The sequence below is a fragment of the Notechis scutatus genome, chromosome 4 (assembly GCF_049901735.1).
Source record: "Notechis scutatus isolate UNSWTSFEM ecotype Mainland chromosome 4, rNotScu1.2, whole genome shotgun sequence".
Classification (NCBI taxonomy): Eukaryota; Metazoa; Chordata; class Lepidosauria; order Squamata; family Elapidae; genus Notechis; species Notechis scutatus.
In genome coordinates, this window is record NC_142012.1 from 512,151 (window position 1) to 534,285 (window position 22,135).

General features: G+C 46.1%; 2 protein-coding genes across 2 annotated transcripts in view; one reads left to right on the top strand and one right to left on the bottom strand.

Annotated features, from left to right (window-relative positions):
- Window positions 1–962: 962 nt before the first annotated feature.
- Window positions 963–22,135, top strand: part of VPS16 (VPS16 core subunit of CORVET and HOPS complexes) — a 49,989-nt gene continuing 28,816 nt past the window's right edge. The window contains exons 1-8 of the mRNA XM_087962610.1: window positions 963–1,191; window positions 5,256–5,344; window positions 8,815–8,906; window positions 11,991–12,119; window positions 12,637–12,784; window positions 15,584–15,699; window positions 19,781–19,903; window positions 20,429–20,484. Coding sequence (XP_087818736.1) covers window positions 1,139–1,191; window positions 5,256–5,344; window positions 8,815–8,906; window positions 11,991–12,119; window positions 12,637–12,784; window positions 15,584–15,699; window positions 19,781–19,903; window positions 20,429–20,484 — 806 coding nt within the window. The 5' untranslated portion in view covers window positions 963–1,138. The remainder of the gene's footprint in view (window positions 1,192–5,255; window positions 5,345–8,814; window positions 8,907–11,990; window positions 12,120–12,636; window positions 12,785–15,583; window positions 15,700–19,780; window positions 19,904–20,428; window positions 20,485–22,135) is intronic.
- LOC148130622 (uncharacterized) lies at window positions 13,039–14,945 on the bottom strand. Its single transcript, XM_087962567.1, has 3 exons — window positions 14,889–14,945; window positions 13,960–14,672; window positions 13,039–13,051 (listed from the first exon to the last, which is right to left on the bottom strand). The coding sequence occupies exons 1-3, from the start codon at window positions 14,943–14,945 to the stop codon at window positions 13,039–13,041; spliced, it is 783 nt and encodes a 260-aa protein (XP_087818693.1).

Genomic DNA, 22,135 nt, shown 5'->3' on the forward strand with positions numbered 1-22,135 from the left:
ATAGACAGACAGAGAGAGGATGGGTGACATACATTATATAAAGACCTAGCCCAAGGGTCTCCAAACTTGGCAGCTTTAAGACTTGTGGACTTCAACTCCCAGAATTCCTCCTCCAGTCCATGTTAGCTCAGGAATTCTGGGAGTTGAAGTCCACAAGTCTTAAACTTGCCAAAAGTCCACAAGTCTTAAACTTGCCAAGTTTGAAGACCCTTGACTTAGAGAATAGCATAATAGAGTTCAAAGGGACCTTGGAGGTCTTCTAGTCCAACCCCACACTTAGGCCTTTCAGACCCCTACCATTTCAGATCACAGAATAGGAGAGTTGGAAGGGAATCTGTGCTGAATAGCAAGAAGCGAATTTCCTAGGATCTTCTCGGCTCTCCTTATACATATACATATATATATATATATACCGTATGGCATCCCAGAACACAGCATTCATGCACAAAATTGCACAGGTAGTCCTGACTTGCAAGAATTCACTTAGCGATCGAAGCTAAAATGGCACTGAAAAAAAAGGGAGTTATAGGACTTGTGAGTTTTTCTTTCCACACTTATGACCGTTGCAGCATCCCCAGGATTCACAGTTATGACGGCCACAGCATCCCTGGGGTCATGTGATTCCCCCCCTTTTCTTTGGGACCTTCCGACAAGCCAAGTCGATGGGGAAACCCGATTCACTTAACAACCATGCGACTCACTTAATGACGGCAGAGATTCACTCAATGATGGAGGCCAGGAAAGCTGTAAAATAGGTCAAAGTCAATCCATCCATCCATCCAACGTTTATTGTCAATGCACAGCATGTGTAACCATGAAATTGAAAAATTGAAAACTGACTGAGCAACCAAGGTCTCACTTAGCAACAGAACTGCTGGGAATCAATGGGTGGTCGTAAATCGAGGACTACGAGGGATCCTTCGCCTTTTTTTTCCGCCTCCGGGCAGGAAAGCAGCCGTCCTTCCTCTAGAGGGCAGCCGCGAGCCAAGCCGGGTTTGTTGGAGCTGCCCTCGGTCAACATGGCCACCGCCGCTTCCTCCCTTACGCTTAACCAGGTCGGGAAGTGAGGGCGGAAGTGCTTCGGGAAGCCGCCTAGGGAGAGCAGCTGAGCGCCCCAGATCCTCCAGCTCGCCCCAAAATGGATTGCTACACGGCCAATTGGGATCCCCTGGGGGAATCCGCCTATTATCGGTCAGTGGCTTTCTTTTTCAGGCCCCCTCCGCCCCCCCCCTCCAAAAATCCCCAGGGCCTTTCTTCTTGCAAAAGGCTACCCATAACAGACACCCCGCTTTCTTCCCCCAAAAAAACTCATTTTTAAGGCTCTTCAACCCCCAAATCTTTGTTTTTAATGCATCTCTCCCTCTGCCCCCCTCCCGACACCCCAGTCCTTTGCAAAAATGATGCTTATTGGGGGATGCACAAATCCCCAAACAGCTCATTGCCTTTGGTCAGGGGCAGTTTTAAGCAGCTTTGCATTGCAAAACCCATCCTCCCCAGCCAGGAGGGGATGATGATGATGAGATCCATACAGCAGTGCAACCTTTCAGGCAGGGGCAGCAGGAGTAGGATCCCGGGGGTTAGGGGGTGCTAAAGTCTTTTGCAAAAAAACCTCTCTCCTCCCAAAATATCTTCTTCCTCCTTGGGGAAAAGCTAATCTCTGCAAGGAACCTTTTTTTTTTTTTTTTTTACTAAATTAGGGTTTCTTTCCCTTTTATTGCAATTGCTATTTTGGTGGCTGACTTCAGGCTGTTGTGTATTTTATTTTTATTTTTTAAAAAATAAACTTTATTGAATACAAAAGATTAAAATATACAAATATACAAGAGTAAAAAAATAAAAAATCATACAAATAAACATCAAAACACATTCTGTAAGACTAATTGTATTTTCCTCGAATACATTTTGATAGCGATTTAAATATCTCATTGGAAGTATTAAATGGCAGTTACTTCCTATCCCTTGTAGAATAACTGTATTAATAATATATAATACATAATAATCTATTGTTACTATTGGATTATAACTATGTATTTTTATAGATAAGTCATTTATATAGCTTAGTCAAAGAGAGAGAGGAATAAAACTAGTATTCTATAAATTCCTAACCTTTAGCATATATACGATAGTATGTTTCATAGGTTTGTTGTGTATTTTATGTGTGGGGTTTTTTGTGTGTCAATTCGGTTTTATGTGGCTGTTTGCAAAAGTGCATTCAGGATCCTTTCCTTTTTTTAAAGAAATCTGGTTTTCGTTTTGTATCTGCTGCTTTTTTTATTTTTTTTATTTTGATTTCTTTATTACACATTTTTCAAACATTTACACCACATTTCCATTTTTGACAGTGCTTCAGAGTTGGCTTCTTTCCTATTTACATAGTAATACTTTCATTTTCATTTTCAATTCCTGGTATATTTCTCTAATATTTGTACATTTATATTTAAGCGTTGTAAGTGTTATATTTAAGTGTTTATGATTCTTGACTCTTGACGAATATATCTTTTCTTTTATGTACATTGAGAGCATTTGCACCAAGACAAATTCCTTGTGTGTCCAATCACACTTGGCCAATAAAGAATTCTATTCTATTCTTTACCTTTTTATAATTCCTTATATATGCATTTCCTGCTACTCTTCAGAAATTTTTATACATATTCTTGACTTTTCTCCTCTAGCCACTCATACCATAATGTCCCAAATCTTATAATATTGTTTCCTCCTTGTCTTTTAACTTCATCGTTAATTTATCTATCTCTGCTTATTCAAGTGCTTTTTAAAAAATCACCATATTTTCTATAGGGGTATTGGTCTGTTTCCAATGTTGTGCGAAAACAATTCTGGCTGCTGTCATTATATAGAGTATGATATATTGATTTTTTTAATTTAAATTGTCCTTTATTATACCTAATGAATAATTCTGGTTTCCACTCAATTTTTTGCTTAATAATCTCCTTGAGACATTTCTTTATTCTCATCCAATTCTTTGTATCTGCTGCTTTTAAAGATTTTAGCTCAAGAATAGTGACTGTGAGAGGGATCTTGGAGGCTAGTCTAGTGAAGAGAAGGACCAGGGGAGACAGGATAACAGTCTTCCAATATTTGAGGGGCTGCCACAAAGAGGAAGGGGTGAAGCTATTTTCCAAAGGCCAGACAAGGAATAATGGATGGAAACTGAACAAGGAGAGATTCAACCTGGAAATAAGGAGAAATTTTCCAACCGTGAGAACCATCAACCCCTGGAACAGAAGTTGCCCTTGGAAGTTGTGGGAGCTTCATCACTGGAGGCTTTCAAGAAGAGACTGGACTGCTGTCTGTCAGAAATGGTGTAGGGTCTCCTGCTTGAACGGGGTTGGATTAGATGACCTACAAGGTCCCTTCCAACTCTGTTAATCTGAATCTATCTAAGATGAAAACTGGGCCTGGCTAGTCTAGGGAAGAGAAGGACCAGGGGAGGCAGGAGAGCAGTCTTCCAATATTTGAGGAGCTGCCACAGAGAGGAGGAAGGGGGTCAAGCTATTTTCTAAAGCACCTGAAGGCCAGACAAGGAATAGTGGATGGAAACTGATCAAGGAGAGATTCAACCTGGAAATAAGGAGAAATTTTCTGACAGAACAATCAACCCATGGAACAGAAGATGCCCTCGGAAGTTGTGGGAGCTTCATCCCTGGAGGCTTTCAAGAAGAGATTGCCTCCTGTCTGTCAGAAATGGTGTAGGGCATTGGGTGGGGTCCCCACGAGGTCCTTTACTTATCTGCTGTTAAATATCGCTTGGCGGTGTGCCAGCATCAGAAGGCAAGCCGCGAGCTTCATCACTTGATGACTTTCAAGAAGAGCTGGACTCCGGTCAGAAATGGTGTAGGGCTCCTGCTTGGGAGGGTGTGTGTGTGTTGGAAACTAGATGACCCACAAGGTCCTTCCAACTCTGATTATCTGTTATATTTGTTATATCCTTCTGGACAGTCACTAAATATGAGGACCAGTATGCTGCAGCAGCAGCAGCAAAAGAAAAAAAAGAAAAAGCTAATATGATCCTTGGTTGTGTAAACGGGATAGAATCAATGATCTCAAGAAGTCCTAATCCAACTCTATGTGCTTGTTAAGCCATCACTTTTCTGGAATACGGCATCCAGTTTGGTCACCACATATGTGTTTGGGGAAGTCACCACAGACATTCTCAGAGTTCTTGGAGCTGCTTCAATCTTGAGACTTTCTCTTGTGGCAGAAGAGAACTGGACTCCGAACAGCTCTGGGTCAGAAATAATGGACTAGGGTCTCCATCAGTGAGCTGTTGGACAGGGGCCACTGCTGTGTTGGACTGGATGACCTACAACAGTCCCTTCCAACTCTGATTAGAGGCTGTTATATTTGTTATATCCTTCTGGACAGTCACTTAAATGTTGGTCTCTGGGTGTTATGTGATTTTCATTGTATGTGTATACTGTGTATATCCGTACAATGACAATAAAGGATTTATTTTTATTTTATTTATTAAAAAAAAATATTGAGACTCTAGAGTCTAGAAAGAGTGCAGAGAAGAGCAACAAAGAGGATTAGGGAGCTGGAGGATAAAACATGCAAAGAACGATTGCAGGAATTGGGTATGTCTAGTTCAAGGAAAAAGATGGATTAGGGGTGGCATGATAGCATCTCCCAGTATTTGAGGGGCTGCCCCAAAGAAGAGGGGGGGGGGTCAACTTATTTTCCAAAGCACCAAAAGGCAGGACAAGAAGCAACGGATGCAGCCTTTATTGTTGTCATTCTACATCATGTATACAACGAATTTGGTTTAGCCTCTACTGGTGCAATCCATAGCAGAAAATACAATACAACATGAATAAGTATAGAGAATGATCCCTCGACAAGCAACCTGGAGCTAAGGAGGAATTTCCTGATACCTAACAATTAACCAGTGGAACAGCTTGCCACCAGAAGTTGTGGGAGCTGCCTTGCTGGAGGTTTTCAGTAGAATTTTCAATTCCTGTATCTTTTTTTTAAAAGTTATCTGATTTTTGAATGATCAGGTTGCAAAAATAATTATCTAAATTACCGAAACCCTTGACGCAGAAGGACGAGGAGGTCGTGGAAGACAGATAGACAAAAGCTAAATTACGATTATTATTTTTTTTTAAAAAATCTACTCTTATTTAATTAATCGATGTTGTAAGCCACCCAGAGTTCTTGCATATGGGGGCCGGGGGTGGGGGGGGAATAAAATGGATAGATCAATAAATAAAAATAATCGTGCCTTTCCTCTTTAGGAAACTGGAACTTTATAGCATGAGCTGGAATTTGAAGGACGACCTACGAGAGTATTTGGTGGCTGCAGCTCCATATGGGGGCCCCATCGGTACGTGACAATCCTTTCTTTTTGCTGCAAACACTCCTCGCACCCTGAACTGCTAGCAATCCACAATACGGGTATATTTTTCTTATTTCTCTCTCTCTATTTTTTTTGCACTTTCAAACTCCCCACTTTGCTCCACGCAGGCCAAAGACTTAGCATCGTAGGTCAAATAAAGTAGGGAGAGGCTCAGTTCAGCTTTTTTTGTTATCTTTTCCTGGGGTATTTCATTTATTTAGGCACAAGCTGGGTCCCCGTGCTCCGCTACGAAACTATGTGGTCAGGCTTAGTTTGTGGGGAGGAAAAAAAGGGGGAAAAAAAAATTCTGCCTCTGCCTACCAGCATCCTTCGGTATTCATCTGGATAGAATCCTGTCAGTGTGTGAGAGAGTTGAGGGCTGTTTGGAAACTGAAACAGTATTTGCTGTATGAGCAAGGAGACAGCAAGGAACCTGGGTGTGGCTTAACTCAATTGTTCTGTACTAAAGCTGCTTGGTGCTGCTGTGAAACTGAAACTCCTCTCCTCTGCTTGTGTTTTGCATTTGGAAGAGATTTCTTTTCAGGTGGGGAGGGGGAGTAGGACTCCTTAGCACCAGAGCGTGTTAATAATAATAATAATATAGGAAATACAAAATGCTCTGATGGTCGTTTCGAAAAATCCTTCCTTAGCAAGCACCTAGCAGCCAAGAGGAACATAGGTGCCAAATTTCAAGATTGTAGGCTTTACGGTTGTGGAGATTTCGTGATGATACGTGAGGGGTCTTTCGCTTTTATATATATATATATATTTTATTTGTTTGCTTTTGATCCTCTTTCTTGCCTTTCGCTTTGTGTATGTTCAGGAGTTTATGCAGGGATGGGATTCTACCTGGTCAGACCGGTTCTACAGAACCGGTTGCTACGATTCTGCGCAGTTTGGAGAACCGGCAAATCGCGCTACTGCCTGGCCCCTTCCCCTCCCTGCCCACTCCCTACTCATTCCTTACCCGGCAAACTTGCCTGCTAAGTTGCTATTTTTCCATTTTTCCCTCTGACCATCAGCTCTTCTGCTGTGCCGGGAGGTTTAGATTAGCTAGAAAGCAGGAAGTTGTTGGGTTTCTTGCTTTCTAGCTAATCTACAAGCAGAGCTGAACCTTCCTTAGGACTGAAGCTTCTATTTTTCAGTGCAGACTCAGGCAGCAGATGGCAGAATGGTAGATCTCTGAGTGAATCTGTGATTCTGCGAACAACTCAATCTGCCTGCCTGCTTTGCCTGATTTTGGGTAAAAGTTGCTCTTTTTTTAAATAAAAAATTCAATATTTACATGAATATTTATAATATTTACATATAAGCCATGTCCAGCCAGTCATATGACCACCAAGACACACCCACAAATTAGGCCATGCCCACAGAACCTGTGAAGAATTCGAGCAGTAACTCCAATTAAATCATGAACCTCGAGCCACACTCCCAAAACTAAAAAAGATTTGAAGGTAACATTCTATGTCCGGCACTAACCTGGGTGTAGCCAACTCTGAGATACATAATTCACTGTCACCCTTGATCCTGCTTCCCCCCCCCCATCCCTCTGGGTGTATCATCCAATGAAAAACGTCCATAGACAAGAGTCATCAATCATGCTCTCCAATTAGATTTTTGCCCGGCAGAAGCTTCAGTCATCTAATCAGTCTTCGAAGAAAATACGAATGGAATGTACTTTCGATTCCACACTGCTGCCTGCTCTTTGAAACTCCCCCTCCCTTCTTCAACTATAAAACATATATACAAAATGTTTTATGATGATAAGTTACCATACCGTGAGGACAATCAAACCAGTGGAACTACTTGCCACCAGAAGTTGTGGGTGCTCCAACACTGGATAGTTTTAAAAAGAGATTGGACAAGTGTTTGTCTGGAATAGTATGGAATGTCCTGCTTGCGCAGGGGGTTGGACTAGAAGACCTCCAAGGTCCCTTCCAGATCTATTCTGATTGATTCTGAAGTCCACACTGCATTAAGCTTGCCACATTTGGGAAAAAACTGGTCTGAACTGAGCTGAGATTTAATTTGGGGTGGGGAGGAAGGGAGACAGGTGTAGGTTGGCCAAAGGCAAGGGAGATAAAACTCAAGGACTTTCCCAACTAACAGTCTTCAAATTAGTTATCCTTTAAGGAGGCATCAGAAGGTTGCAAGCTGTATCTCTGAAGGCCTCAAGCCACCCAAACTCAATTTTTAACCCTTTGCAGGCCTGGAGCTCCCAAATTCTCACAATTTGCAATTGGGGGTGTGTGTTCTTCCTCTTATATTATGATTGATTCTGATTATTATATACTTTATTCGTTAAACATGCAACTCAGTCAACTGAGCATTCAAAAATGCATCACAAATACCAGTGACTGGTGCTAATGGTTGATACGGGGTTGCTGCCAGCATCCTTCTCAAGATGTATGATGTTCCAAGGAGCGCAGGTTTTTGGCAGCTCTGCTGGTGTTATTGCAGGAAGCTGACATTTCTTGATGTGTTTTGTAAAATTCATGGACATGGTACCAAGGGCCCCGATGACAATGGGTACAACTGTCACGTGTTTCATCCATAATCGTGTAGTTTCGATGGCCAGGTTGCGGTATTTTGTGATTTTTTTTCCTCCTCCTCCACCTCCTTCTCCTCCTCTTTCTTCTTGTTGTTTCTTCTTGTTGTTGTTTCTTCTTGCTTCTTTCTTCCTCCTCCTCCTCCTCCTCCTCCTCCTCCTCCTCCTCCTCCTCCTCCTCCTCCTCCTCCTCCTCCTCCTTCTTCTTCTCTTTCTTCTTGTTGTTTCTTCTTGTTGTTGTTTCTTCTTGCTTCTTTCCTCCTCCTCCTCCTCCTCCTCCTCCTCCTCCTCCTCTTCCTCCTCCTCCTCCTCCTTCTCGTTTCTTGTTGTTCCTTCTTGTTCCTCCTCCTCCTCTCCTTCTTGTTTCTTCTTGTTTCTTGTTTCTTCTTCTTGTTTCATCTTCTTGTTGTTTCTTCTTCTTCTTGTTCTTCTTCTTCTTGTTCTTGTTCTTCTTCTTGTTTCTTTTTCTTCTTGTTTCTTCTTCTTCTTCTTCTTCTTCTTCTTCTTCTTCTTCTTCTTCTTCTTCTTCTTCTTCTTCTTCTTCTTCTTCTTCTTCTTCTTCTTCTTCTTCTTCTCCTTCTCCTTCTCCTTCTCCTTCTCCTTCTCCTTCTTGTTTCTTCTTCTTCTTCTTCTTCTTCTTCTTCTTCTTCTTCTTCTTCTTCTTCTTCTTCTTCTTGTTTCTTGTTTCTTGTTTCTTCTCCTTCTCCTCCTCCTCTTGTTTTTTTCTTCTTCTTCTTCTTCTTCTTCTTCTTCTTCTTCTTCTTCTTCTTCTTCTTCTTCTTCTTCTTCTTCTTCTTCTTCTTCTTCTTCTTCTTCTTCTTCTCCTCCTCCTCCTCCTCCTTCTCCTTCTCCTTCTTCTCCTTCTCCTTCTTCCTATTATTATTATTATTATTTTTATTTTAATTTGTAGCCCTGATGAAAAACAAGAAGGAGAAATCTCCCAGCTCCCGGCCTATTCTAGAGATCTACTCTGCCTCAGGAATCCAGCTGGCCAGCATTGTGGTGAGTAAGACCCAGAGGTCAGTTCCAGGCAATCCTCGACTTATGATGGTTCATTTAGTCACCGTTCCCACTTACAACAGCACTGAAACAAGCGACTTAGGGCCATTTTTCACACTTACAGCTGTTGCAATGTCCCCAGGGTCATGGGATCAAAATTCAGACGCTTGGCAACAGGACTCATATTTACGACAGTCGCAGCGTCCCCAGGTCACATTATCGCCTTTTGCGGCCTCCCGACTAGCCCAGTCGATGGGGAAGCCAGATTCACTTAACAACTGTGTTCCTAACTGCAGGGATTCACTTAACAGCCATGGCAAGAATGGTTGTAGAATGGGGCAAAGCTTACTTAACAAAAATGTATCACTTAACGACATGGGGCCTCGATTGTGGCTGTAAATCGAGGACGTCCCATAATTGTCATGCCACACCACTGTTTTTCAAGCTTGTGGATTCTTAAGACCTGTGGACTTCATCTCCCAGAATTCCACAGCCAGCAGCAGCAGCAGTGTGGCATTCTGGGAGTTGAAGTCCACGGGTCTTAAAAAGTCAGCAAGCCTGAGGGGGAAAAAAAAAACAGTTCTAAACAGGGGTGGGATTCTACCGGTTCAGACCGGTTCTATTGAACTGGTTGTTATGATTCTGCACAGTTCGGAGAACCAGCAAATCGTGCCCCTGGTTGGCCCCGCCCCTCTCCGCCAGCCCCTCCCCTCCCTGTCAATCAGTCCTTATCATGCATGCCCGACATCACTGACTGCATTCTCCCCCGCCCAGTCACTCCTTAAGGTTGTTTCCCCCACCTGACTTTCAGTTGTTCCGATGATCAGCTGTTCTGATGATCAGCTGTTCGGCGATCAGCTGTTCCGATGTTCAGCTGTTCTGATGATCAGCTGTTCCGATGTTCAACTGTTCCGATGTTCAGCTGTTCGATGATCAGCTGTTCCGATGATCAGCTGTTCGATGATCAGCTGTTCTGATGTTCAGCTGTTCGATGATCAGCTGTTCGATGATCAGCTGTTCCGATGTTCAGCTGTTCCGATGATCAGCTGTTCCGATGTTCAGCTGTTCCGATGTTCAGCTGTTCCGATGATCAGCTGTTCCGATGTTCAGCTGTTCCGATGATCAGCTGTTCCGATGATCAGCTGTTCCGATGATCAGCTGTTCTGATGTTCAGCTGTTCTGATGATCAGCTGTTCCGATGATCAGCTGTTCTGATGATCAGCTGTCTTACTGCTTTGCCCAGGAAACTTCCCTGAGACTCAGGAGGCAAAAAAAGGGGGTGTTGCTGCAAAAAAGAAGAAGCCACGCCCACCCAGTCACATGGCCACACCTACCTAGCCACACCCACAGAACCGGTTGTTAAAAATTTTGAATCCCACCCCTGGTTCTAAACCAACTCAGGCCGTTGTTCAGCAGGATGGGAGATGTAGTCCGTCAATGTTTGGGGATCCTGGGTGGAACAAGGGGGCGAAGCAACAGCTGGCTGGGGATACTGGGAGTTGAAGTCCACAGGTCTTAAAAAAATCAGCAAGCTTGAAAAAAATAAACCAGTTCTAAACCAACTCAGGCCGTTGTTCAGCAGGATGGGAGATGTAGTCCGTCAATGTTTGGGGATCCTGGGTGGAACAAGGGGGCGAAGCAACAGCTGGCTGGGGATACTGGGAGTTGAAGTCCACAGGTCTTAAAAAAATCAGCAAGCTTGAAAAAAAAAAACAGTTCTAAACCAACTCAGGCCGTTGTTCAGCAGGATGGGAGATGTAGTCCGTCAATGTTTGGGGATCCTGGGTGGGACAAGGGGGCGAAGCAACAGCTGGCTGGGGATACTAGGAGTTGAAGTCCACAGGTCTTAAAAAAATCAGCAAGCTTGAAAAAAAAACCAGTTCTAAACCAACTCAGGCCGTTGTTCAGCAGGATGGGAGATGTAGTCCCTAAATGTTTGGGGATCCTGGGTGGAACAAAGGGGCGAAGCAACAGCTGGCTGGGGATACTAGGAGTTGAAGTCCACAGGTCTTAAAAAAATCAGCAAGCTTGAAAAAAAAACCAGTTCTAAACCAACTCAGGCCGTTGTTCAGCAGGATGGGAGATTTAGTCCGTCAATGTTTTGGGATCCTGGGTGGAACAAGGGGGCGAAGCAACAGCTGGCTGGGGATACTAGGAGTTGAAGTCCACAGGTCTTTAAAAAATCAGCAATCTTGAAAAAAAAACAGTTCTAAACCAACTCAGGCTGTTGTTCAGCAGGATGGGAGATGTAGTCCCTAAATGTTTGGGGATCCTGGGTGGAACAAAGGGGCGAAGCAACAGCTGGCTGGGGATACTAGGAGTTGAAGTCCACAGGTCTTTAAAAATCAGCAATCTTGAAAAAACAGTTCTAAACCAACTCAGGCCGTTGTTCAGCAGGATGGGAGATTTAGTCCGTCAATGTTTTGGGATCCTGGGTGGAACAAGGGGCGAAGCAACAGCTGGCTGGGGATACTAGGAGTTGAAGTCCACAGGTCTTTAAAAAATCAGCAAGCTTGAAAAAAACCAGTTCTAAACCAACTCAGGCCGTTGTTCAGCAGGATGGGAGATGTAGTCCCTCAATGTTTGGGGATCCTCGGTGGAACAAGGGGACGAGGCAACAACTGACTGGGGATACTGGGAGTTGTAGTTTTCATCAGAGAGAGGAGCTGCTGTGGACGAAGGGAGGGGAACATGGGAACCCAAGTTAACGACACCTTGATATTTTTATTTTATTTATTTTTATTATTTTTATTTTTGCCAATTGCTTACAAGATAAGAGGTATAAGTAAAAACAAAGTTATGAATACATGGATACCTATAAGAAAAATAAAAAAAATATATATAAAAGAAACAATAGGACAGGGACGGTAGGCACGTTGGTGCGCTTATGCACGCCCCCCTACAGAAAAGGGGTACGCTTATGCGCTTAGGAAAGGGGTGAGGTCAATAGTAGACTGTCTGAGGTTAAAGTTAGTAGACAGTCTAAGGTTAAAGATCCAGGCAGAAAGCCAAGCCTAGGAACCCGGTGGGGCTGATGGGACCCGTGGTTGGCCAGTCTTGCATGCGCCTCCTTCTCCTTGCCAATAGTGGAAGGACTCTCCAGCGATGTTCCTGGGCTGGACCACCAGCGAGGAGCTGCTCAGCGTCCAAGAGAACGGGATCGTCCTTCTCCACAGCCTGTTCGGCGAATTCAAGAAGAAAGTCACCATGACCAACGTAAGTGACAACGGGCGGAAGGGTTGCGGCGGAGCCTGGGTTCAAGACAACGGTTGTGTGCGTGGAGTCTTCTTGCCATAGGCTAAGCCTCCAAGAAGCAAGCCACATCCAGGGCTTTGCATGGTGCGTGAAACCTGAGGCGTCCTTTGGGCTTCTGCTATAAACCAGGGTTAACTGGAGGGAGGACTGGAGTCTGCAGCAGGAGGACAGCCACTTGTCTGAAATGGTGTAGGGTCTCCTGCCTGGGCAGGGGGTTGGACTAGATGATTTCTAAGGTTCCCTTCCAACTCCTGTTCTGTTCTATTTTCTGAAAGACCGTTTGCGAAGCCTTGCAGGCTGTGAATGAACGTAAGTCACAGCCGTGGGAAATAAAAAAAAGAGGTTTTGGCCGGGAACTAAGATTGTGTTTTATGCTTTCTAAGGAAGCCTAGGTCAGAACGTTGTCTGGCCTTGGACCAGAACCAGAACAGATCCACTCTTCCACCTGAGGTCCTTCTTTCCTGCTTTTGTCCCTCAGGACGTGATGCAGGAACGTGTGCTGGAGGCCAGGGTCTTCTACACGATATACGGCACCGGCTTGGCCATCCTGTCCGCCCTTCAACACCGCTTCAGCCTGGCCAACAACATCTATGACATGAAACTACGGAAGCTTCCCGTCGTGCCAGGTGCGTCTCCGCCGGTCGGATTCACCCGATTCAGACCGGTTCAGGAGAACCGGGTGTTAAATTGGCATCTGGTACGCCGAACTAGTTGTTGAACCGACTGGCTGGCCCCTTCCACCCCACCCCGCCTCTCCCAGGAGTCTCCACTTGGCCCATTTTGGATGGAGGTAAGGGCAGGGTTCGCGCGGAGGTTCTGGGAGGCGGGAAAACAGCCCTCTCGGAAGTACCAGAAGTCTGGAAACGGGCTCGTTTCCGGCTTACAGAAGGCCTCTGGAGTCCAGGGGAGGCTGTTTTCACCCTCCCAGAGGCCCGAGGGAAGCCTCCGGACTCTGGGGAAGGCGAAAAATAGCCCTCCCGGAAGTTCCGGTAGGCCACGCCCACCCAGCAACCGGGCAGCGAATCGGTTTCTGGGATTTTTGAATCCCACCCCTATGCGTCTCCGTAGCCCTGACACACCCGTCCCGGGAGGGTGGAGAACCGGCTCGGTTTCCCTGCGCAGGTAGTCCTTGACTTAACGGCCACAATTGACCCACAACGTACCTGGGGCTAAGGGAAGCATTGGTTAAGTAAGTTAAGTCACTTTTGCCCCATTGTTCAACCGTTGTTAAGGGAATCGCTGCCACGGTTAAGACAGTCGCCCGGTTGCTAAGAGAAACCCGGCTCCTATCTTGGCTTCTTAACCGACGATTAACAGACTTGGAAGGGACCTTGGAGGTCATCTAGTCCAACCCCCCGCCGCCGCCCAAGCAGGAGACCTTGCACCATTTCTGACAGAGGGCAGTCCAGTCCCTTCTTGAAAGCTTCCCGGGATGACGAAGCTCCCACAACTTCTGAATAATAACATAAAGACAGAGTTTGAAGGGATCTTGGAGGTCATCTAGTTCAACCCCCTGTCCAAGCAGGAGACCCTGCACCATTTCCGACAAAGGGCAGTCCAATCTCTTCTTGAAGGTTTCCAGTGATAAAGCTCCCACAACTTCTGAAGGCAACTTCTGTTCCATGGGTGGATTGTTCTCATTGTCAGAATTTCTCCTTATTTCTAGGTTGAATCTCTCCTTGATCTGTTTCTAGGTATTTAGATAATAGATAGAAGATAGATAGATGGACAGATAGACAGACAGACAGACAAGGTAGGTGGGTAGGTAGATAAGTAGATAAAGAGAGAAAGAGAGACAGACAAGGTAGGTGGGTAGAGATAGATAGATAGATAGATAGATAGATAGATAGATAGATAGATAGATAGATAGATAGATAGATAGATAGATAGAGAGATAGTGAGATAGATAGTGAGGTAGATAGTGAGATAGATAGTGAGATAGAGAGATAGAGATGGAGATAAACACAGACAGACAGACAAGGTAGGTGGGTAGGTAGATAAGTAGATAAAGAGAGAGAGAAAGAGAGACAGACAAGGTAGGTGGGTAGAGATAGATAGATAGATAGATAGATAGATAGATAGATAGATAGATAGATAGATAGATGATAGATAGATAGTGAGATAGATAGTGAGGTAGATAGTGAGGTAGATAGTGAGATAGATAGTGAGATAGATAGTGAGGTAGATAGTGAGGTAGATAGTGAGATAGATAGTGAGATAGAGAGATAGAGATGGAGATAAACACAGACAGACAGACAAGGTAGGTGGGTAGGTAGGTAAGTAGATAGCGATAGAGAGATAAGGTAGATGGGTAGGTAAGTAAGAGAGAGAGAGAGAGAGAGACAGACAGACAGACAGACAGACAGACAGACAGACAAGGGAGGCGGGTCGATGGGTAAGTAGATAGATAGAGAGATGGAAATAGATAGATAGATAGATAGATAGATAGATAGATAGACAGACAGACAGACAGACAGACAGACAGACAGACAGACAGACAGACAGATAAGGTAGCTAGGTAAGCAGGCAGGCAGATAGGTAGCTATAGATTCAGATAATCAGAGTTGGAAGGGGCCTTGGAGGTCATCTAGTCGAACCCCCCGCCCAAGTAGGAGACCCTACACCATTTCTGGCAGATGGCATTAAAAGCCTCCAGAGAGTCGCCAAAGGGGAATCACATGACCACCCCCCAAGACACTGCAACCGTCATAAGTATGAGTCCCATTTTGCCCAAGCGTCCGAATTTTCATCCTGTGACCATGGGGGGGTAAGCTGCAACACACCCATGGGTCCCTTATTTCACTGCCTTTGCAACTTTGAACGGTCGCTAAACGAACTTTTGCAAGTTGAGGGGTTACCTGTCGTTGCCAAAACGGGACTTTTTCAACGTTTCAGGCAAAATGGAAGTCTCAGGTTTCTAGCCCTCATGGTTCAGGAGTCAGAATCTACTCTGAGTTGAGCCTTGGAGCTCCGAGCTGCAAAAAAAAAAACTCGTGGGAAATGGAGGGTAGTCCTCGACTTAACGACAGTCCCGTTTAGTGGCCGTTCGAAGTTTACAACGGCCCTGAGAAAAGTGATGACTTACGGCTGTTTTTCGCACTTAAATCAAAATCCGTCCGCTTGGCGCAACGGACTCATATTTATAATGATCGCAGTGTATCGGAATCACACGATCCCCTTTTGCAACTGTGTTCCTAACTTAATAATGGCCGTGATCCGCTTAATGACAGTGGCTAGCAAGGTCGTAAAAGGGGACAAATCTCGCTGAACAAACTATCCCGCTTTAGCAAATGGAAATTTGGGGGTTTCGTTCTCATCGTAAGCCGAGGACTTGCGACCTTACGGCAGTCGGTATCAGGCAAAGTTCAACGTTTCTTCTCTCCCGAGTTCAGATGGATGATCTCTTTTTCTCCCTCTCCGGCCAGGTCTCCAAGGCCCCCCTTCCTGCTGGACGGTCCTTTGTCAAAACAGGGTGACCAACATTTTCCTGGCGGTCGGGCAAGACCTGTACCTTCTGGATGACGCAGCCTACAACCCAGTGGTAGGTGTGCCAAAATCCTTTCCTTCTGAAATTGTTGGTATTTCTGCAGGGCATCTGTAGGGGCTGGAATGTGTCAGGACTCCCAACAAATCCACCCCCATTCAAATCAAAAGTCTCTAGCCACATCACTCAGAGGAAAGAAAATTGATTTATTAGAAGTGGCCATGTTGGCATTAGCTGGATGCAGCTGAAATACGTCATTCTGTGATGACCCAGGGTGGGGATACAAAACAAACACGGTTACAGAAAACAAGTGAAGCCCCTTTTATTCCTTCACTTGGTTTCCAAGCTCTGAATATTCTTGACGGAAGCCAAAAAAAAACCTCCCACACAAACATGTTCTGTCTCACCTGTGGCCACGAGGTGAGAGTCCAAATGTCCAAAGGAAAATATACAGACAGAAAAAACCAGGAACAACAGAGTTAACTTTCCTTTGTCTGAATTCGTCTAGTTTTCCCAGAAGCTGTCAGCCAACTATGATAACGAGCAGCACTATAAATCAGAGATGAATTCCAAACAGGATAAATTGTCCAACTGCAAACGCAAATCAACAAGTTGATCCGAACAGGGCTCCAGAGATAACACGCCTCCTTATATTTCCTGAAGGGGCGTGTCAGTCTCTTACTCAGTCCCTGATTCGACGTCTCCTTCCAGTTTGTGCTTGACGTTTCTGCTTACGTCTGTTCCTTGCATCAAACCAAGATTCTTTGGTTTGATCTTCATCCAAGGGCTCTGGCACGTTCTCCTGATTATCTGCCGACACAGGTGTAACTAATGAGGAAGGTCCGGGAGAGGATGAGGATTCCGAAACTTCCAGCAAAGCAGGTTCAAACCCCAATGCCCTATCTTCCTCTTCCTCCTGACTCCCATTTGTGTCACTCAACAAGGCAGGCTCAAACCTTAATGCCAGATCTTCCTCATCACTCGAGCCTATGTCTTCTGACAGAGCAGGTTCAAACCTCCTAGTCACAACACAAACAGTTACAAGAAGAAGGGAAAAAGCAACACAAAACCAGGCAAGAGAAGGGCTGGAGGACGTCCACGCCAGGCTCAGAGAGGAACCATAAACTAGAGATATTTCCATGCTTTGTTTCCAGCGCTCACCCATACGCAGGCCCGTCCTCTTAGCCAGTTGTCACAGCTGCAGCCCATGAAGAGGATCAAGGCCCTCTCCTCCCCAATAGACCATGTATCTCCCTTATCCTCTCCTCCCTGCGTGCCCTAGGATGGAGAGGGGATGGGCCTGGGTCCTCCTCTGACTGCCCAGCCGGCCTCTGCCCTTCCCCAGTTTCCTCCACCACCTCCGGAGCCACACTTCCACTCCCTGTCGGCTGTTCCTCCTCTCCCTCAGAGTCAGTCTCCACCAGGGGCATGACACATTTCGCCCTTGACCCTGGTCTTCCCCTCAATCCCTGGCTGTCTATTCTCCAGTGGGACACCTCCATAGCCCGGAGTCATCAGTCGTGCTCTCCAGTAATATCCTTGTGCTCCGACAACTTTGGGCTGCCACTGTTCTCCCCTGCTCCCTTTCTGCTGGCCGCTAAAAAGACCAAAGGAGTATCTTTTTAGTTGACGCCATGGTTTGTAGCCAGAGGTCGGGCATCGGTGTTTTTGCTCGGGCAACACGTCTTTGAGAGGCTGCCCCCAAAGAGGAGGGGGGGGGTCCACTTATTTTCCAAAGCACCAGAAGGCAGGACAAGAAGCAACGGATGGAAACTCAACCTGGAACGAAGGAGAAATTTCCTGACAGGTAGGACAATTAACCAGTGGAACTGCTTGCCACCAGAAGTTGTGGGGTCTCCCCCACTGGAGGTTTTGAAGAAGAGACTGGACAGACTGGACAGTGCAGAATAGTAGAGGGTCTCCTGCTTGAGCAGGGGGCTGGACTAGAAGACCTCCAAGGTCCCTTCCAGTTCTATTCTGATTAAACAGAGTGCTGTTAAGATTTGCATTCCTTTTGCAGTCGGGATGCGAAGACACCCCGGAGATTGCAGAGAAGAGACACACAATCTGGGGGGAAAGATTGGAGAGGCAGTTTGGTCTAGTGGTAAAGGCAAGAAACCGGGAGATGGTGGGTTCCATCTTAGCTGGGGAAGCCAGCTGGGTGACTTTGGGCCAATCACCAGGAGATGGTGAGTTCTAGTCCCGCCTCAGGCATTAAAGCCGGTTGGGTGACTTTGGGCCAATCACCAGGAGACAGTGAGTTCTAGTCCCACCTCAGGCATTAAAGACGGTTGGGTGACTTTGGGCCAATCACCAGGAGACAGTGAGTTCTAGTCCCGCCTTAGGCATTAAAGCTGGTTGGGTGACTTTGGGCCAATCACCAGGAGACAGGGAGTTCTAGTCCCGCCTTAGCCATGGAAGCCAGCTGGGTGACTTTGGGCCAATCACCAGGAGACGGTGAGTTCTAGTCCCACCTCAGGCATGAAAGCCGATTGGGTGACTTTGGGCCAATCACCAGGAGACAGTGAGTTCTAGTCCCGCCTTAGACATGGAAGCCAACTGGGTGACTTTGGGCCAATCACCAGGAGACAGTGAGTTCTAGTCCCGCCTTAGGCATGGAAGCCAGCTGGGTGACTGTGAGCCGATCACCAGGAGACAGTAAGTTCTAGTCCCGCCTTAAGCATGGAAGCCAACTGGGTGACTTTGGGCCAATCACCAGGAGACGGTGAGTTCTAGTCCCGCCTTAGGCATGAAAGCCAACTGGGTGACTTTGGGCCAATCACCAGGAGACAGTAAGTTCTAGTCCCGCCTTAAGCATGGAAGCCAACTGGGTGACTTTGGGCCAATCACCAGGAGACAGTAAGTTCTAGTCCCGCCTTAAGCATGGAAGCCAACTGGGTGACTTTGGGCCAATCACCAGGAGACAGTAAGTTCTAGTCCCGCCTTAAGCATGGAAGCCAACTGGGTGACTTTGGGCCAATGACCAGGAGACAGTAAGTTCTAGTCCCGCCTTAAGCATGGAAGCCAACTGGGTGACTTTGGGCCAATCACCAGGAGACAGGGAGTTCTAGTCCCGCCTTAGGCATGGAAGCCAGCTGGGTGACTGTGAGCCGATCACCAGGAGACAGTGAGTTCTAGTCCCGCCTTAGGCATGAAAGCCGATTGGGTGACTTTGGGCCAATCACCAGGAGACAGTGAGTTCTAGTCCCGCCTTAGACATGGAAGCCAACTGGGTGACTTTGGGCCAATCACCAGGAGACGGTGAGTTCTAGTCCCGCCTTAGGCATGAAAACCAGCTGGGTGACTGTGAGCCGATCACCAGGAGATGGTGAGTTCTAGTCCCGCCTCAGGCATGAAAGCCAGCTGGGTGAGTTTGGGCCAATGGCCAGGAGACGGTGAGTTCTAGTCCCGCTGGGAGACTTTGGGATCAATCACTTAGCCCAACCCACCTTACAGGGCTCTTGTGGCAGGGAAAAAAGGAGGCGGAAGGAGAATTAGAGACATTCAACACCTTGTAATTTTGTAAGAAGAATCTGAGCAACCAAGATGGGATACAAAACCCCACCACCACCACCAACAACAAATAAAAAATAAAAAGATGCCGCCATTTTAGGAGTCACCAGGATTTCCTTATCTTGGAAATCTGTCCGTCTCAATTGTCTGGCCTGGGGAACCTCCTTCCAGGGAATCTCTGCTGCCGAATTTGAATTTTGACCCTATTTTGTAGGACTTGGGTTTATGTCCACTCGTTTAGTGGCCGTTCAGAGTTCCTATGGTGCTGGGGAAAAAAAGGTTATTTGCCATTGATCCCCTCACACCTGCAGCATCTCCATGGCCACTTGCCCCGAATTTGAGTGCCTGGCACAACCAACATATATTTGTGACAAGAGCAGCATCCCGGGGTCATGGGATCGCCATGCGTGTCCTTCCCAGAGGGTTTCCAACAAGCCAAGCCAATGGGGAAACCAGGATTCCCTTCATGTCCGCCACGAAAAGGTCATAAAATGGATCCCGACTCATTTTAATGACCACAATCATGGGCCCGATGGGGGTTGAAAATCAACGACCTGCAACCCTCAGGCGAGGAGTCAATTCGGGGAATGGCATCGGGGTCTTGAATTTAGTCTCCTTTCTGTAGACCCTGCCTGGGCTCAGTCCCCACGCCGGCTCCTTCCTCAGGATGGCCGTGTCGTTCAACCACCGGTTTTTGGCAGTCTTCACCAACACCGGCTACGTCTGGATGGGCCGGTCGAACTTAAAGGTGAGATCCAAATCCCAGAATTCCCCTGGCAGCATGGGTAGACTTCTACTCCCAGAATTCCCCAGGCAGATTGGGTGGACTTCAGCTCCCAGAATTCCCCTGCCATCATGGGTGGACTTCAGCTCCCAGAATTCCCCTGCCATCATGGGTGGACTTCAGCTCCCAGAATTCCCCTGGCAGATTGGGTGGACTTCAGCTCCCAGAATTCCCCTGGCAGATTGGGTGGGCTTCAGCTCCCAGAATTCCCCTGCCATCATGGGTGGACTTCAGCTCCCAGAATTCCCCTGGCAGATTGGGTGGACTTCAGCTCCCAGAATTCCCCTGCCATCATGGGTGGACTTCAGCTCCCAGAATTCCCATCAGCATGGGTGGACTTCTACTCCCAGAATTCCCTGGCAGATTGGGTGGACTTCAACTCCCAGAATTCCCCAGGCAGCTAACTTTAGACAGCCAAGCAAATATTTTTCGATTAGTCGGCTTGGTTGCATCCGTCCCTTGTTTTCTTGTTCTTCTGCTTCCCGTCAGGAAAAAATGGCTGAATTCACTTGCGACTACCGATCCCCTCCCAAGCAGATGGCCTGGTAAGCACCCCTAAAACCGCGGGGCTCCTTCTGCCTTTCCCTAAAATTGATTACAAACAGTCCTCCACTTACAACAGTTTTGGTGGCCACGATATGAAAAAGAGGTTGAGACTCTAGAATAAGGGGTCTTCTTCAAACTTGGCAAGTTTAGGAGTTGTGGACTTCAGCTCCCAGAATTCCTCCTCCAGTCACGTTAGCGCAGGAATTCTGGGCGTTGAAGTCCAAAAGTCTTAAACTTGCCAAGTTGGAAGACCCTTGGGCTAGCTGGATGAAAGGAAGGCAGAGGGAGGAATAGATGATTGATCGGATGGATGGATGGATGGATGGATGGATAGATAGATAGATAGATAGATAGATAGATAGATAGATAGATAGATAGATAGATAGATATGGATGATATAGATTATATAAAAATCTAGATACAGAACTAGATAGAGAGATAAATAGAGAGACAGAGAGTGTATGGCTGGCTGGCTAGCTGGATGATAAACAGACAGAGGATGGGTGACATAGATTATATAAAGATCTAGATCAGGGGTCTTCAAACTTGACGGCTTTAAGACTTGTGGACTTCAACTCCCAGAATTCCTCCTCCAGTCCATGTTAGCTCAGGAATTCTGGGAGTTGAAGTCCTCAAGTCTTAAACTGGCCAAGTTGGAAGACCCTTATGATAGATGACGGATGGATGGACAGATAGATAGAGATGGATGGATGGGTGGGTGGGTGGGTGGATGGATGGATGGATGGATAGATAGATAGATAGATAGATAGATAGATAGATAGATAGATAGATAGATAGATAGATATGGATGATATAGATTATATAAAAATCTAGATACAGAACTAGATAGAGAGATAAATAGAGAGACAGAGAGTGTATGGCTGGCTGGCTAGCTGGATGATAAACAGACAGAGGATGGGTGACATAGATTATATAAAGATCTAGATCAGGGGTCTTCCAACTTGGCCAGTTTAAGACTTGAGGACTTCAACTCCCAGAATTCCTCCTCCAGTCCATGTTAGCTCAGGAATTCTGGGAGTTGAAGTCCACAAGTCTTAAACTTGCCAAGTTGGAAGACCCTTGTGATAGATGACGGATGGATGGACAGATAGATAGAGATGGATGGATGGATGGATGGATGGATGGATGGATGGATAGATAGATAGATAGATAGATAGATAGATAGATAGATAGATAGATAGATAGATAGATAGATAGATAGATATGGATGAGGAGACAATAGACAGACAGACAGACAGACAGACAGATGATAAAATTCGGGAGTCTTTAAACTTGACAGCTTTAAGACTTGTGGACTTCAACTCCCAGAATTCCTCCAGTCATGTTAGCTCAGGAATTCTGTGAGTTGAAGTCAACGTCTTAAGCTTGCCAAGTTGGAAGACCCTTGTGATAGATGATGGATGGATGGGTGGGTGGGTGGATATGGATGGATAGATAGAGATGGATGGATAGAGATGGATGGATGGATGGATAGAGAGATAGATAGAGATGGATGGATGAATGGATGGATAGATATGGATGGATGGATGGATGGATGGAGAGACGATAGACAGACAGACAGATAGATGATAGAATTCAGGGGTCTTCAAACTTGACAGCTTTCAGACTTGTGGACTTCAACTCCCAGAA

Bases quoted from the DNA above. Each gene is read 5' to 3' on its own strand.
- LOC148130622 (XM_087962567.1), bottom strand. From the start codon at position 14,945: ATGGGTGTGTTGCAGCTTACCCCCCCATGGTCACAGGATGAAAATTCG. The intron at 14,673-14,888 runs GCAAAATGGGAC...CTGCTTACCTAG, and splicing joins ATGAAAATTCGGACGCTTGG to CTACCTTATCTGTCTGTCTG.